The sequence below is a fragment of the Neofelis nebulosa genome, chromosome 11, assembly GCF_028018385.1.
Source record: "Neofelis nebulosa isolate mNeoNeb1 chromosome 11, mNeoNeb1.pri, whole genome shotgun sequence".
Classification (NCBI taxonomy): domain Eukaryota; kingdom Metazoa; phylum Chordata; class Mammalia; order Carnivora; family Felidae; genus Neofelis; species Neofelis nebulosa.
In genome coordinates, this window is record NC_080792.1 from 45,441,942 (window position 1) to 45,456,702 (window position 14,761).

Consider the following 14,761-nt stretch of genomic DNA (forward strand, 5'->3'; position numbering starts at 1 on the left):
TGTTTGTTTGTTTGTTTTTAATGAACATCCTGATATATAAGTGCTCTGGGGAGAATTCATGATGCTGAGATTCATGAAAAGCAAAATAAGATTTATGACTTAGGATTGAATCTGCCCCTACCAGCCTGGAGACACTTCCGTCTGGTACTGAGGCATTGCTGGCATTTTTAGTGCTTCTGTGTTAGTCTTCAATCTCTGAATACATGAAGAAATATTAAAAGTTCTGAGGGCAAGGGTGGGAGAAGGAGTCCACAAATCCCAAAGACATACATCAGCACCAAAAGAAAACAGCATGGTGTGGTAGATTAAAAATGTGGAAGCAACGTGTGTCAATCAGCTAGTTTTTGCTGAGTACTCTTGAAATGTTCATTTACTCTTCTCTCATTTTTCTCAGATGTTACTAAGCTACAACTGCACAAGGCTTTTCAGCGAAAAACTCACAAGTTTGCCTGGCATAGGATACTGATTTTATTTTATTTTATTTTATTTTATCTTATTTTATTTTATTTTTTATTTTGAGACAAAGAGCGTGCACGTGAGCTAGGGAGAGGGGCAGAGGAAGAGATAATCCCAAGCAGGCTCCGAACTCAGCACAGAGCCCGACATGGGGCTTGGTGTCGGGACCCTGGGATCACGATCCGAGGGAAAATCAAGAGTCAGATGCTCAACCAACTGAGCCACCAAGCTCCCCAAGAACATTGATTTTAAATCAATGTGCCACATTACTATCCTTCTCCCCGCAAAGATCATAGCACTGTACATTAAGAAAGTCAAGAAGATTTAATCAGTAAACTGTTATTCCATTTTTAAATAAATTAGGCCCTTTTCAAGTTAGCAATAGAAAAAAATTTTTAGATTCCAAATCTCATTTGGCTCAGGGTCCAGGCCAGTTCAAAACAGATCAACTTAGAAGGTCTTACTTATGTTCACCAAGGTTCTTGCCTCATGCTGCCCACACCATCCTCACAAGGGCACTGATGCTGCTTTCTTCCAACATTATCCTGCATGCATCACCCTAGACAACCCTACTGGAGACTCTGTCCCTAGTCCAAAGCAAAGCCAGGCAAGCAGCCGATTATTAGTGTTGCAGGAGAATCAATAATTCCTTCTCAAATATAAAATAAAAAAGACGATAACTAATACCTGATAAGAAAAACTAACCCCAGTAGGTGAAGGGTTAATCTCTGGTCACTTTTCAGCCACTCTGCTGAGAGTACTAATAAGTGCCCAAGTCGGTGCCAATTAGGGTGGCTCTTCCCTTGTTGGGAACAGCCATCCCTTAGGAACTGAACTGTCAACACATGCTACCAGGGCGGTGATCAGCCAGCCAGAAGAAAGGCAAAGAGTCTGAGAAACCGTGGTAACCAAGTTTTTTGCTGGCACTTTGTAAAATGGTGACGGGAACTGCCAAGGCCAAGGAGTGAATGCTAATGAGCCTAGGGCAACCTGCAAAAAGTGGACCTGAAAATTGTCCCCTGAACAATGGGCAGCCCTAAGGGATCACCACGCTTTGTGGGTTTCTGTAGATATGACTGACCACAGGCTTCATTCACAAGGAAGAATCTAAACACTGAAGCGTCATTCCTCGGGTTCATAGGCCTCACAGTCCCATCTGACTCAGTGTTCGTAGGGTCAGAGCAATTAGCACATCTGTGTAGAAAGTCAAAGTTTTCAAATTTTTAAAAAACATTTGTGACCCATTGTTTAAATCGCACTCTAAAATCGGAGCGGTAAACAGCTTTAAGAATCAACAGGAGGGGCGCCTGGGTGGCTCAGTCAGTGGAGCTTCCGACTTTGCCTCAGGTCATGATCTCATGGTTGGTGGGTTCGAGCCCCACATCGGGCTCTGTGCTGACAGCCCAGAGCCTGGAGCCTCCTTGGATTCTGTCTCTCTCTCTCTCTCTCTCTCTGCCCCTCCCCCACTCATGTTCTGTCTCTCTCTGTCTCTCAAAAATGAATAAATGTTAAAAAAAAAATTTTTAAACAATCAACATGAAATGTTTTAAGCATTCTTTGCAGAGTCGCATAAATGCTCCCTTCACTTCTCATCAGAATTTATTCTTACCTTCAGGGAGCACATTTTAAGAAGGCCAAACCAACACCATCCCCCCACCCCCAACATGGACAACCATCAGTGTGTAACCACATTCTTAAGGGTGTAAATTCAATCTCTATTATCTGAGAATGCTTGACACAATAATAAAATGCTCCTCTGACATTCACCCTCAAAATTTTAATTCCTCTTTCTAATAGCTTTTCACCCATTTCCAAATCTTAGGTCCCCAAATGAGACAAGAAAACAAAAAACTGTCATTGTGATGCATTCGTTCCGCACTGGGCCCCACAAATGATGCAGTCTGGTCCCTAGGTTTGTAGATATCAAATTTACCTACGATTTCCAAAAATTTTGTCCCCACCCAACCTGCATATTTTTAAATTTGCTACTCCATACCCAGCAATTATTATTAATGTAACAGTCAGAGGAGCACCTTGGAAGTCTTGTTTCCTATTTTTCCTATTTCCCTATCGTCCAAATCAGAGCTGCCCAGGCTACACATGGACTTCTCTGTTGTGCTGCTTCTCAGGTCAAAAACTTCTAATAGAACCCATTGGATAGTTAGCCCCTCAACAGCAAATGCACTACAGCCTAGATCTCAATTCATCTCAACTGCTGGATAACACAAATCTGTTTTCTCATGGCTGCCCAAATCTGCCTACAACACGCAACCAAACAAGACCAATTCTCAGCAATCCTTTGTGGTGAGAAGAGTTGAAATACAAATTGGGGGAAGTCCTCGTTTTCAAAGATTACCGGCTAAAGAAATACAGTGTAAGCAAACGTTTTGTGTTTCTGAAATGCCCTGTGTCTACAGGGATCAGGTAGAGAAAAGTTATTTCAAGTTCAAATATAACTCGACGATTGCCACATGGTACAGAGTCTTTCCACCCCTTCACTCCAAAAACCCAATCAGACAAGTGGCCGTAATCTGACTCCCAGTGCACTGGGAGCTGTGGGGCAGGCAATGAGAGCTGCACTCTGGCCAGGGAAGGCATGAGTGGCAGACCTGAAGCAAGGCAGTGGGGGTAAGTCCTTCTTTGCCTTAAGGGAACAAAGCTCAGGGCTAAAAGATGAAACTCTGACTCTTTTATTATAAATATATGTGCCTTCTCAGACAGAATCTAGAAGGAAATCGTAGGGCAGGTAGACGATGCTTATAGATCTGGGTATTGGGCGTGTTCATAAGAGAGGCATAGAGAAGGTAGAAGGGGGAAAAAAGGATGCTTTGCTGCAAAAGCCTCCACATATTCAAGACCTGTGCATGCACAGGAAAATTACCCTATGGAGGTAAAATCTATCTGCAGTATTTTTCATCAGAAAAATTACTCACCCAGAGGCTCAGCTGTCCAGAAGCGGATCACGCTGTGTGTTCAGCTAGAAAGTAATGTGTCCGGTTCAGTACAACCCGGGCACATCAACAAACCCCCTTTGTTCTGGGGCGAAGGAAGCAAAACAAATGGTGTTGATCCATTTCCAGTGAGTGCGAACACATAAGGGAACATTGCTGATAATAACAGGAGCTATGACAGACTCCGCTGAGGGGAGCACTTGTGAGGTCAGGGGTATGTATGTGCTGCCTGGAAACTTTGGGGTTCGGGCTAACTGAGGCTGTTCGGTCTGCGCTGGAAGGAGATCAGATTTTGTGGGCTTTCCAAAAAAAGCTAAAATCACTGTTAAGGAGCCTATTTATCTATTCGGGGTGTCATCGTTGTTGTTATTGTTGTTTTCATTTCTCTGGCTGATGAAAATTTGAAGTTGAAAGAGCAACTGAGTTTCTTAAATCAGGTCTCTGGAGAGGCATGAGAGAATGGGCTGGGAGAGAGAATTCGGGGGGACTGGGGAAAGTGACAGAGAAGGGGTGTAGCAGGGAGGAGCCCTTCTGCCAGGGCCCGCCTCTCCTGGTGATCCATGCCTCCGCCTTCGCCTTCGTAAGGGACCTGAGGCTTCCTGCCCACCAGCCTCCCTAGCTCCCTGCTTTGTGCTCTTCATTTTTCCCACTTAATCCAGTCACAGACGACCAGCACCTGTGGCGGCATCTTGCCCTCCCCCCCACCCCCCTTCCGGCTGCCGCCGAGGGCTGCTGGTGAGTTCAGAAGCCACCTTCCTAGCTTCTTTTTCAATTTGTAAGTTCTTGGAGTTTCTCCCCTTTGGGATACTTTTAATGTCTCTCCCAGAGCATACTCCCTGTCCTGTTCCAAGTGCTGTTTTGTCTCTTTATTTTCTCTTCCTCTAGGGAATATGATGTCATTGTCCTCCCAGCTGGGTTTTCTTGTAATTACATGATTCACTTAGAGGAGCTCACAGGCAAGGGACACCTGGGACAGGGCTGGCTGTCCCCCTTCTGGAGCTACCTCCCCCCCACCCCCGACTTGGGCAGAAAATGGGTTTCTCTTTCCAACTCTGAGGCAAAGCTCCATATCAAAGCAGAGGCTGACTTGAGATCCTAAAGGTCAAGGGAGAGTTCCCCTAGCCCTTTTTGGCACAGCATTTCCCTACTGTTCATCCAGAACCCAGGCTCCTGGGGACAATAAGGGGGGGGGGGGGGGCGGGAGGGGCAGTTCCTCTTCAATAATACATCAAGGGGAAAGCTCTAATAACTCTAATCTGTTCAAATGCTTGACTTTGACTTTCTTGCCTAACCCTTTTCATTGTCCTCTGGTGATCAAAAAGTCTCTGCTAAATGTCCTCCACACTCCTTCGCTCTCACGACTCTAACAGGCAAAGGATAAGAGCAAATGCCTTGAATAATGGAGTAACCAGTGTCATTGACCCCCACATCGGGAATTCTAGCCATTTCTTGCCCAAATGAGCACTGGGCATTAATATCCTCAAACCCCATCCTTTCTCAGCTCCAAAGATCCTCAGACAGTATGAGGAAAACAGACTGGAGGAACAAAGTATTCCCTCTCGGTGGCTGTCTTGCTGTACCGCACCCTCCTCCCCGCTCCCCACCCAGGTCCCCGCTGCCACAAGATCCCCCAGAAGTGGCAAGCCCCCCGACTTTCAGGGCCAAGCAGAAGTAGGAGACGGCCGCCAAGAAGACGCTGGAGAACAGTCGCTGTCCGTGGAGCCTTCTGCTCTGAGGACCACTGTCCCCCGCCCCGCGCCCTGCCCAGCGCTCCCGCCACCCCGCGGGGCTCCACGTCCCCGCACTCGGCTGCCCCCTGGAGGGCGCGGGCGGGGTGCCCGGGGCTCCTACTCCCGCCTCCGGGATCACATTGAGAAGGTGTCTCTGAAGGGTAACGTCAGGGGTCGAGAGAGGGTCAGACGAGGAGGGACTGTCCCCTCGCACTGCAGAAGCACCGTGGAGCCAGGATGCAGCTTTCCCAGGCGCGGCCGCGGGGACGCCGGGGACGAGGGCGGGGCGCGCGCCTGGAGGCTGCTGTTTGTCCACCTGGCCGCTGCCCCGGGGCCTGGCACCGGCCCAGGGGTGGCCGCTCCCCCGGGGCCCGGGGCCCGCGGCCGACGCGTCCTAGTGCCGCGCGTCCAGGCCCGCAGGGGAGACGGAGGGAGCGTCCCTGCCCCCGCTCAGGCCCCGCCGGTTCCCACCGTCCCTGCCAGCTCCCCGCCCCCTAACGACTTCACCTTCTGGAAAGACAGACTTCGGCATTCCCGGCCTCCTCGCTGGCCTCTCCTCTAAATCCGCAGTCTCTGCTGGGGCAGAGGAGAATCACGCTCCACAAATCCACTTTCAGAATGCCATTTTGAGCAATAAAGTGCAAAACTGCAAATGACCTCCCCCCCCCCGCCCTTTTTTTGAATCGCTTTACGTTCAAAATATAAACAGCATGTTAAAAGTACACTGAAACTCAAAACCTTGCTCTGAGGGAATTAGCTCTTGCTGGGAGGTAAATACATTTCATTCTTAATTCTTTAAGAAACTTGATTTAGACATTTTCCTTTTTAGGGGCAAATCAGGGAAACTGGCTGAGCTTCGAATGTTATATAAAAGGAGGCTAGAATAACAGGGGACAATTAATTCGTTAATTAAGAAGGTTTTCTGGAAGCATTCTTTCCTGGTATCAAATAACCTTTGAGGGGGCCCTTCCCCACAGAAGGGCAAGACTACAGGCCCCGAGTCTTCACCCAAATTCACGAACCTTGATTTGATAGCTTCTGATATCAACTTGTTTTCTTTTCAGTAAGTGTGGACCTTTGTGTAGAAGAGAGAGCATCATGGTGGCCTTCAAAGGGGTCTGGACTCAAGCTTTCTGGAAGGCAGTCACAGCGGAATTTCTGGCCATGCTTATCTTTGTTCTCCTCAGCCTGGGATCCACCATCAACTGGGGTGGAACGGAAAAGCCCTTACCTGTCGACATGGTTCTCATCTCCCTTTGCTTTGGGCTCAGCATTGCAACTATGGTACAGTGCTTTGGCCACATCAGCGGTGGCCACATCAACCCTGCTGTGACAGTGGCCATGGTGTGCACCAGGAAGATTAGCATCGCCAAGTCTGTCTTCTACGTCGCCGCACAGTGCCTGGGCGCCATCATCGGAGCTGGGATTCTCTACCTCGTCACACCTCCCAGTGTGGTGGGGGGCTTGGGGGTCACCACGGTAGCATCTTTAGCTCGCATTTTCAAACTAGGATTCCAAGCTTCTTGCAGACTCTGCTAAATGCCACCCCGGTGGCCTGAGAGACTTTTCTAAAATTGCAAATTTATTCCCAGGGAATTTCTGACGATTCTTGACAGGGGGGAAACTGATCCCAGCAACATTGAGCGTATCCATATATTATCATCGTTTGCTATATGGAGTGACTTCAATATTATTAAGTCTAGGTGACACAAAAATGGTGTTTTTTTCCTCTCTCTCGCTCCCATCCCCGTGACTATACTAGACTATATATTTAGCTTAAGGAATTTTTATTACAGCCATTGGTTGGCTCACTAAATTTTGTTTCTGGTCATGTTCGTGAGACTTAAAATGATCTACATCAAGGACCACACTTAAAAAAATAAATTGGCATTTGATCCTAGTTTTGTTCTTAACTGATTAGGAGTATCAGTTGTTAGCTCAGCACTAGATTGATTTAAAAACCGCACACAGTTTAAATTTTAATTGAAATATATATTAATTAATTTAAACCTAATTAATGGATTTAATCATCGCCTTATAAAATTACAAGACTCTCAAGAAACTCCTTTATAAGTTAAGTGCAGCAGTGGCACATTTTGCTTCCTTTGTAGAAAAGGACATTCAGCACAAATTCCGGCTTGGTCATTGTAAGAGTAATTAATTATCTGTGATGGCCCAAAATGAGTGGAAATTTATTCCTTTTTTTTTTTTTTTTTTTTTTTTTTGGATGCAGCCGGTTGGGGGGGGGGGCGGTTGTCTCACTCGTGGGGTAGAATAGATGACTCAAATTAACCATTGCTTTTTCCAGTGATGAAATATGCCTTTCACAATAATATGTTCTCATAGAAAATGTAATCATGCTTCAATTCAGATAGAGCATTTTTCTCTTTCTAGGTTCATGGAAGTCTTTCTGCTGGTCACGGTCTCCTGGTGGAGTTGATAATCACATTTCAGCTGGTGTTTACTATTTTTGCCAGCTGTGATTCCAAACGGACTGATGTCACTGGTTCAGTAGCTTTAGCAATTGGATTTTCTGTGGCAATTGGACATTTATTTGCAGTAAGTTTCCAAGTCCATTTAAATAATTGATTCATTTCATTTATCGTCACCCTAGAGCTGGCCTAAAGATATTGTGTTTTACAGCTGTAGTTCTTTAGTATCCAGCCACGTCTGTCCACGTTAGGTGATGATTTTGCTAACTTTATGATGAGAAGGTTGATATGGCTGCTAACGTCTTGACAGTTCCTCTAACTGACTTGGCAAATGGTAGCAAATTGCAATGAATGCTTCCTGTTACTAGCCCTGTTTCAGCAATGTCTGAAGTTGTCGTTTTTTGTTGTTGTTGTTTTCCCTATAGATCAATTACACTGGTGCCAGCATGAACCCTGCCCGATCCTTTGGACCTGCGGTTATCATGGGAAATTGGGAAAACCACTGGGTAACCATCATGTCGATAGTACCTGTCCTCCTGCAGTTAACAATTGCCCATGTAGCTCTTTTTTTTCTTTGCCCACTAGTTTTCTTACTTCCTCTCAACCTTGACCCCCCCCCCTCCACTTTATTACATCTTTCATAAAGACCAGGGAGAGACGAGCACATATCTACGGTAGAACATCTCACCTTATATCTGTCCTGGGTCTTCAGTAATAGCCTTTCTTTTTATATATAAGCACTGCTCTGGGCACCGTATCTAATAGACTGAAGCAGAATACATTGTGCATGGAGGCTGCCAATGTGGAACAAGTGAAAATCAGGATAGTGTGGTGAATATAGTGTTTAATTGAATGTAAAGCCTTCCTGGCAATGACAAAATATATACCTACCAAGAAATTAAAAAAAAAAAAAAAAAAAAAGAAGAAGAAGAAGAAGAAGAGGAAAGAAATGCTTAAAAGCAATGCCCAGAGCAAAAATATTTATAGTTTTTGTTTACAAAAGCATGGGCCCAATTAATAGTATGTGAGTTGGGAGCACTTGAACTACAGATGGAGAGGACTAGATGTTGCAAATGTTTATGCTATTATCACCGTAACTGTACCTGGACACACAAATGACTTTAGAAGAGGCACACTTTCCAGTCTCACTGGCTAACCTACTTAATAATGCAGTGGCAGCGCTTCCAGAGAGCAGTGATATCCATTTTTAAATATCACAATCAATTTTATTTCAATTGTTTCTTACAACACAGGCATTTAAATCCCTTAAATGAATAATGCAGCAGTTTTAAGGCCACTCACATGCCAATTTCTAATAACCAATACAAATATGAGATATGGGACTTATGTCTGCCAGCCTCAAATAAGGTTAACTCCCGTTGTCACTTATATGTTGTGAATGCTATTTCGCAACTTTTAGTTTTAATTCATGACCGTAACAACATGTCACTCGTGTTTGAATCTCATTCATACAGCGGTTACTGACCCAGTTACATCCACTCAACCATAGTGCACATTGCCAATAAGAGGATATGGCATCATTACTAGGGGCACTGACAGTTAAGAAAAGGGTACTGAGTCTTTAAAAGTAATTTCAATCGTGAAAGAACGAGCATCAGCGTTCAAAGCAAGATTTTGCACCCAGCTATACAATGAATGTCAGTAATACCATCCATGAGATTGGTCATTTGGCCACTGATGTTTCCATTTATGTCTCAAAATGTTTGCCACATTGACATGAGTGGAACATTTTAATGGACAGCATATAGTTAATTATGGTAGAAGTACAATTGGAAGTTCAACTTCTTACATTCAAACTTTTTTTGTAATTAAAATTTAGAAAAATAGCAACTTTTAATTCTATGGATGAGGACTTTAAAATGGGGGTGAAATGTATGTTTTTAATGATTACCTACTGGTTGTGGTAAGCTAGCTAAAATTCAAATAGTGGGAAACTTTTTACCTTGTTGACTGAATGAAATGTTTCCCCTTATTGCAGAGCTATTTTATAACAAACTTAATCCTACTGAACATGAATGTCCGTTCTGTAGCAATAATTGTGTGAATTTTAGAACTAATTTACAACATATTTGCAGATTGATTGACTGATTGGTTGATAGACTAGAATAACATCAAAATATTAATGGTGAATTTTCTAGGTAGTGTAATGACATTGTTTTAGTTTTCATCTTGATACTTTACATAACATCTATATTTATAGCAATAAAAATTATTTACCTTTATACATTTTGAGAGTCATTTTAAAGTACATTTTGACTTTGTTTTGGAATAGCAACTTGAAACTGAGATTTGCTCTTTTTGGAGAGCATGTGGCCAGATGTATTCTTCATAGGTGTTTGGGGAATGCATCATAATTATTTAGCAGACCCTTGTTTCCCTTGTGGGAGTTGTAGCATGTGGAATAGACCATCTGTAATGAGCTCGTACCAAAGGAACAGAGAGCAAAGACATTTAGAGGAGGGCTCTCATTTCTCCTTTGAAAGGGCAACTCTTACATGGTTTCTTTCTGTTCAAGATAGGAGCTTGGTGCTCACAACCACTCTACCAGTATTTTCCACGTTAAGTATATGTGCTCATCTCCAGCTTAAATTTTGAATTGTCTTTAGATTTTGCAATGAGGATGCTAAGTGGAATTAACTTCCAGAAAGTGTCTTAAGCCAGAAAAGCATTTCTCCTATTTTTTTTCAAACGAGATAAGTGCAGTATCATGGAAAACAGTGCAATAGTTCAAAAGAGAGGTTTGAAATCACAAAGACCTCAAATCCCATTTCAAGCACTTGTTAGGCATGAACTCCTAAGCAAGCTTCTTATCTGCTCAGGGTGTCAGCTTTCTTACTCATAAAAGAGGGAAAATAATAATATCTACCTCAAAGGTTGCTGTTTGAATTATGTGAGTTAATACAAGAAAAGTGCTAAGTACAACCGGCTCAATAAACAAGGTTTCTGTTGCCTAATTGAATCTGTTGAATGAGTGTCAAATATCCTGCAGCGTATACGTGCTCTAAAGCAAATGTTGAAGTTTACCAAAACTCAAAACTGAGTTTTTTCTAGATACAGTAACGATACGATAAAAAGCTTCCATGTTGGATTAAAAATCCTATGGAATTGCTAAGCCTCAACTGACCACCATCCATAAACTCAGTACTGGATTCTTTGTTTGTGTATTTATTTATTTATTTTTGAAAGAAAGAGAGCTCAAGAGCAGGGGAGGGGCAGAGAGAGAGAGGGAAAGAGAGAATCCCAAGTAGGTTCACTGTAGTCAGCATGGAACCCGACACAGGACTCAATCCCACAGACCATGAGATCATGACCTGAGCCAAAATCAAGAGTCAAACACTGAGCCAACTGAGCCACCCAGATGCCGCAAAGAGACAAGGTGGGATTTTTGGCACCAAGTGACCATGGTAAGAACCATGAGGATGAAAGTGCTCTGCAAGAAGAGTAATGAACAAACCACGAGGTTTTCAGTTAAATCAAATCATCAGATTTTAGGGAGGAAAAGCATGTAAAAAACACAGGTTGCCTCGGTGGCTCGGTTGGTTAAGCCTCTGACTTTGGCTCAGGTCATGATCTCAAAGCTTGTGAGTTCAAGCCCTACGTCGGGCTCTGTGCTGACAGCTTGGAGTCTGGAGCCTGCTTCCTATTCTGTGTGTGTCTCTCTCTCTGCCCCTCCCCCACTTGCACTCTATCTCTCTCTCAAAAATGAATAAACGTTAAAAAAAATTTTTTTTAGGGGCGCCTGGGTGGCGCAGTCGGTTAAGCGTCCGACTTCAGCCAGGTCACAATCTCGCGGTCCGTGAGTTCGAGCCCCGCGTCAGGCTCTGGGCTGATGGCTCGGAGCCTGGAGCCTGTTTCCGATTCTGTGTCTCCCTCTCTCTTTGCCCCTCCCCCGTTCATGCTCTGTCTCTCTCTGTCCCAAAAATAAATTAAAAACGTTGAAAAAAAAAAAAAAAAGAAAAGAAATTTTTTTAAAGAAAGAAAAGCATGTAACAAACAGAAAATGACTCATCTCCAGCCTGTTCACACACAACTTTGAATTGCCTAGGAAGCATGGAATGAAGCCGGTTGCTATGAAATTAGAACCACCAAATACTTTACAAGTATTGTTTCAATTTAATTTTTACAGTCTATGAAGTACGTATTATTACAATTCCCACTTTGCAGGTGAGGAAATTAAGGTTTAAGAAGTCAAGTAATTGACACAAAAACTGACCAAATTACTAAGCAGTGGAGCTGGGATTCCATTTATCATGCTCCACTGAATAACTAAAGCTCAACTGATAAAAGCTGTATATTGGTCACAATTATGCAGAAAGCCAATGTATGATGGCAATATTAAGAAAATAAGATAACTCTCTAGAAATTTTTTTCTATTTTACTTGAAGAATTCTTTGCATCTACTGAGTGTGCAGTACCACCAAAGAGAAGCTATCTTTTCTTAATATGTTTTTTAATGTTTCTTTCTTTCTTTCGAGAGACAGCGCATGCACATGCATGTGGGCGAGGGGGAGGGGCAGAGGGATGCAGAAGGAGAATCCCAAGCAGGCTCCGTGCTGTGAGCACAGAGCCCGATGTCTGAGCCGAGACCAAGAGTCAGATGCTTAACTGACTGAGCCACCCAGACACCCCTAAAGAAGAGCTATCTTGACTTTAAGGACTCTCAGAAAATGGAAAGAAAGTAATTAGTGAAAGCAAGAAAAGAGAAAACAGTCTCCTTGTTTTCTGTTCAAATGCTATTTAGCAGTTTATGGATCTCTGGTGTGCATTTGATGTATTCTCTTATAGTGTTTCCAATTCTGCTTTCTTCCACACGACACATTTGTTTTCTTAATGTAAACCAGCTAAGCTCTCTATTCACGAGTCGTTCAAAGGAATAGTTTTACTCCACGCTCATTCTATAATGCTTCCATCTTTTCCTCCAGATATATTGGGTTGGACCAATAATAGGAGCTGTCCTCGCCGGTGGGCTTTACGAGTATGTCTTCTGTCCAGATGTTGAACTCAAACGTCGTTTTAAAGAAGCCTTCAGCAAAGCTGCCCAGCAAACAAAGGGGAGTTACATGGAAGTGGAGGACAACAGGAGTCAGGTAGAGACTGATGACCTGATCCCAAAACCTGGAGTAGTGCACGTGATTGACATTGACCGGGGAGAGGAGAAGAAGGGGAAAGACCCGTCCGGAGAGGTGTTGTCTTCAGTATGACTAGAAGATGGCACTGAAAGCAGACAGGAACACTTAGAACTGTCCTCAGATTTCCTTCCACCCATTAAGGAAACAGATTTGTTATAAATTAGACATGCGCAGGGTCATTGTTTCTTGCCTCATTATTCAGTCTAGACAAGAAATGTTTCACTATTCTACCAAGGAGGAATGGAAGAAACCTATTGTGAATTCCAAATCTAAAAAGAGAGGTCTTTTTAAAGTGTCCCCAAAGCAAATAGGCATCTAGTTTATCTTGTTGCCATTCATTAATTATCAGTTTAAAATGAGTATCAAGATTTGGTTAAGTCTTGCCTGACAGAACTTATAGACATACCTATCAGCTTATTCCTCCTCTACCATGAAACCGGTATTTGTCAATCCTCGTTTGAGTGTTTTCTCCAGTAAGCCAAAACAATGTGCCACAGAATCATGCACATTCAACAGAGGAAATATAACAAGCTCTTTTGTGGGCAGCCCCCTCTTAAAAACTACCTCGGCAAAAGAATATTAACAAGGGTCATTGCTAATGAATTATTTCCATTTATATTTCAAATACCCAGCTTTCAACCTGAACTCTAATTCATAATATTCCTTCCTCTTCTTCAGTGCCCAGGGTAATGTGGAAAGCCCAGAAATTTGAGGAATGTTCGGAAACCCTTTATATTTTTTAGTTTTTTCTAATAAAATATCCAAATCGTAAGAAATTCCTATTAAGATTCAGGACAAACAGACTCATAAGATCTTATGCGAGTGGAGGAAAAATTACCATTATAAAAAAATCATAAGGAAAGAGGCAATCCATATTCTGGAATCAAAGAGTTGATCTGTTTTCAGTGCACATCCTCAAATACACCGCATGAGGTTAACGATCTATGCTTTTAACTACTTAACCATTTTGCTTATATTTTTTAATTTATTGGCAAAACTGGGGGTTTTGTTTGTGACTTTGGTTATCTATACTTAAACATTAGCTGAGATTTCTTTTTGATAACAAGAACATAACTAGCTGAATCCTGACTTTTTGTGATTAAGCTCTGCTCACTCTGAAAGATAAAAACTGGCTGTCCCTGTCCCCGTTTCTGCACTCTGTCACTTCTCATGAGATTTGGTGATAATCTTCACCGTGCCTGTGATGATATTTTAATGAATTAAAATGCACGAGAGGGGCGCCTGGGTGGCGCAGTCGGTTAAGCGTCCGACTTCAGCCAGGTCACGATCTCGCGGTCCGATCTCGCGGTCCGTGAGTTCGAGCCCCGCGTCAGGCTCTGGGCTGATGGCTCGGAGCCTGGAGCCTGTTTCCGACTCTGTGTCTCCCTCTCTCTCTGCCCCTCCCCCGTTCATGCTCTGTCTCTCTCTGTCCCAAAAATAAATAAAAAAATAAAAATAAAAAAAAATAAAAAAAAAATAAAATGCACGAGAGACAAGGAAGGCCATGGTTGCAGACTAAAGGGAGAAGGCATCAGAACACTCTGTATGCAAAGCTGACTAGATGACCAATCGTTTATTTGTAGAGATATTGTACGTCATAATGAAATACATCTTTAAAGTATTTTCATTACCGACTCGTTTGTCAGAATACTTTGCTCTTCCTGGACTGCTGTGCCTTAAGTTGGGAGAATGGTCTCTGGAAACCCCAGTCTCTATCATCTTAACCTAAACTTTATCTTAGACAAAGAGCTGCAAATGTCAATTTCACTGAACAAAAGCTAGTAGTGGAGCAAACACCCGTCACTGCAAAGAATGGCTTAAAATAAGCTGATAATCAAGGACTTTCTTCTCCCATGCGTCGTTCCAACTGTGTGCCACTTTTTAGTGTTAATGGCAGTTGTGTGTCTGTGGCAGTGAGATAATGGACCACTGTTAAACCTGACTCTCTTCGGTGCTAGGAAAGTGATGTGCAAGTTTCCCAGGGAGTCATCACTCCAGTGCAGCGCTTGGGAGTGCCATTGGTGGGGTTGTTTGTTTGTTTG

At 43.3% G+C, this 14,761-nt stretch overlaps 1 protein-coding gene across 3 annotated transcripts; it reads left to right on the top strand.

Annotated features, from left to right (window-relative positions):
* Nucleotides 1-2,950: 2,950 nt before the first annotated feature.
* AQP4 (aquaporin 4) lies at nt 2,951-12,896 on the top strand. Of its 3 annotated transcripts, none has more exons than XM_058692451.1 (5): nt 2,951-3,084; nt 6,202-6,616; nt 7,532-7,696; nt 7,995-8,075; nt 12,513-12,896. In XM_058692451.1, the coding sequence occupies exons 1-5, from the start codon at nt 3,053-3,055 to the stop codon at nt 12,789-12,791; spliced, it is 972 nt and encodes a 323-aa protein (XP_058548434.1). In that variant the 5' UTR covers nt 2,951-3,052; the 3' UTR covers nt 12,792-12,896. The 3 variants fall into 3 exon arrangements, with proteins under 3 accessions (XP_058548434.1, XP_058548436.1, XP_058548437.1); XM_058692453.1 differs by lacking the exon at nt 2,951-3,084 and adding an exon at nt 3,602-3,621; XM_058692454.1 differs by lacking the exon at nt 2,951-3,084 and adding an exon at nt 4,163-4,182.
* The last annotated feature ends 1,865 nt before the right edge of the window (nt 12,897-14,761 follow it).